The sequence below is a fragment of the Rhopalosiphum maidis genome, chromosome 2 (assembly GCF_003676215.2).
Source record: "Rhopalosiphum maidis isolate BTI-1 chromosome 2, ASM367621v3, whole genome shotgun sequence".
Taxonomy (NCBI): domain Eukaryota; kingdom Metazoa; phylum Arthropoda; class Insecta; order Hemiptera; family Aphididae; genus Rhopalosiphum; species Rhopalosiphum maidis.
This window is the reverse complement of record NC_040878.1, coordinates 93,187,106-93,189,747: the sequence shown is the minus strand read 5'-3', so window position 1 is coordinate 93,189,747 and position 2,642 is coordinate 93,187,106. Positions and strand designations below refer to the sequence as shown.

General features: G+C 56.0%; 1 protein-coding gene across 1 annotated transcript; it reads left to right on the top strand.

Annotated features, from left to right (window-relative positions):
* Positions 1-247: 247 nt before the first annotated feature.
* On the top strand, positions 248-1,528 carry LOC113552686. The gene has a single exon (XM_026955529.1). The coding sequence runs from the start codon at positions 248-250 to the stop codon at positions 1,526-1,528; it is 1,281 nt and encodes a 426-aa protein (XP_026811330.1).
* Positions 1,529-2,642: the final 1,114 nt, after the last annotated feature.

Below are 2,642 nucleotides of genomic sequence, written 5' to 3'. Positions count from 1 at the left end.
GTACTCCAATGAACAGATGCGCACAATGTCTTGACTTTGGGCACAATAAAAGTGCATGTGCCGGACCCGACCGCACAGGAATATGCCTCAATTGCTGGAAGTCAGGACACACGAAAAAGGACTGTGACGCGAGGCCAAAGTGTGGCCTGTGTGAAGAAAACGGTGACGAAGACAAAGGGGACCACTTTTCTGGAAGTGGTAAATGCCTGACCTTCAAGCGATTCCTAGCGAACGGCGGGAACAAACGATGACCAGAATACTACAAGTAAACCTCAACTGCTGCAAGGTGGCGCAGCAACTGCTTTTGCAGACAGCCACCGAAAAGAAAGCTGATGTGATAATCATATGTGAGCAGAACAAGACACTGACACATTGGTACTCGGACACTGATGGGAAAGCCGCGATCGCTACGCATCAGGCGATAATCCCAGAGGAAATAGGCAAACCAGGTAGAGGGTATGTGTGGGTCAGAATACGAGGGATCCGAATATACTCTTGCTACGTCTCCCCAAACATCACGATGGATGATTACAAGGATTTCATAGAGCGACTAGAGACAAGCATACGATCGGGATCCGGAGAAGTCTTACTAGCTGGAGACTTCAATGCAAAACACGCTGAATGGGGCTCAGCAGTAAGCGACCAAAGAGGACACGTGCTAGCATCCCTGGCCGCCTCACTGAACCTAAACGTGTGCAACCTCGGAAACACCCCAACGTTTGAAAGAGGCTCGAGCCAGTCCATCCTCGACCTGACGTTCGCCTCGCCGCTGACAGCGCGAGAAATAGCCGATTGGAGCGTATTAGACGAGGAAACGAGAAGTGACCATAAATACATCTTCTACAGGATGGGTATACATGGTGAAAGACGTAGCAACTGCCCCATAGGATGGAGCCGGAAGAAGCTCGATTCACAAAAAATCAAAGACTACTTAGACGGCAAGGAGATGCCAAGAAATGCCCACCAGCTTATGGAATACATCACGGGAGCGTGCGACGCGGCTATGCCGAGGGTAAAGCCCACACGCAGTTACCACAAACCGCAATTCTGGTGGACAGATGAGATAGCCGAACTAAGGAAGGCATCGTTAACGGCAAGAAGGCGATACCAAAAAGCAGCAAAGAGAGGCCCCGCTGAAGAACAAAAACGAGTATTCAAAGAAGCCAAGAAAAGTCTACGGCTAGCAATAAGGAGAAGCCAAGAAAACTGCTGGAAGAATCTGTGCGCCGAAGTTGACCGCGACCCATGGGGGACACCATACAGGACAGTTATGAGAAAAATAGGTAAGCGGCAACCGGTACCTACGAAAATGATCCCCGCCATAATAGCTGAACTATTCCCGACTCATCCGGCGATAGAAGAAAACCCAAATCGGCAGACGGCGACAATACCCGCAGTCACGCTACAAGAAGTGCAATTGGCGAGTAAGAGATTACTTCCAGGGGAAGCACCTGGACCGGACGGGGTGCCGAACGAAGCGCTGAAGGTGGCTGTCAGGACACACCCGACGATGGTTAGGTTAGGTTAGGTTAGGTTGCGAGGGTAGATTTACCTTTCCGCGACGCCATCGCTCTGGCCGAGGCAAAGGTGGTGGTGGTCGGCTGGACCCGTTGCAGGGTAAAGCTTCAGGGTTAGGTTAGGTTAGGTTAGGTTAGGTTAGGTCGCGGCTAGGTTAGGTTAGGTTAGGTTAGGTTAGGTTAGGTTAGGTTAGGTTAGGTTAGGTTAGGTTAGGTTGGAGGAAGTTTTAGCGGTGGTACAACAGTCGCGGTGGAGGAGGTGCCTGCCGAGATGCAGCCAGTGGCGGAGGAGTCGTCGCAGCAGTTGGCCGGGCGGCCGGCGGGCCGTTCCGCCTCCGCGTCGTCGTCGTCGGGGCCGCAGCCATGATGGAGCTAAGGTACGTGCAGACGAACCTAAACCACTGCCGGGCAGCCCAGGACCTGCTCGGGGAGTTCGTGAGGGCGGAAGACATCGCGGTGGCGCTGGTCAGTGAGCCGCAAGGTGGCGGTCGAACTGGCTGGCACTTCGACTCCACGGGTCGAGCCGCCTTGGCTGTCTTCCGCCCCGGACTTACACTCAGCGACGTAGAGTCGGGCGACGGGTTCGTAGCGGCTACCGTGGGGGGCGCGGTTCGCGCCTTCAGCTGCTATGCTTCCCCCGCCATGTCCGTCGCTGAGTTCGGGCAGTTCCTGGGTCGTCTCGAGGCTTCTGTGAGGAGGGATCGCGGTGTTGGAATCGACCTCATTGTTGGGGGAGATTTTAACGCCCGGTCGGCGTCCTGGGGGGACCGCATCACGGAAGTCCGCGGTGACGATCTCGCCGCGTTCGCCGATTCCTTGGGGCTGGTCGTCATCAACTCGGGTCGGGAACCGACGTTCTTCGGGAGGGGGAGGGGTTCGTGCGTCGACGTGACCTTTGCCTCCGAATCCGCCGCGAGGAGGATTTGGGGGTGGACCGTGCGTACGGACGTGGAGAACATGAGTGACCACCATCACTTGTGTTTTTCATATCGCACCGGACGCACGCTCCCGGACACCTCCGGTGATCCCCCGGCGGCGGCAGCGGCTGGTCGGCGGCATCCGGGTTGGCGTACTTCCCGGATGGACGCGGACCTGCTCGCCGCGGCCGTTCTCACCGTAGAGTGG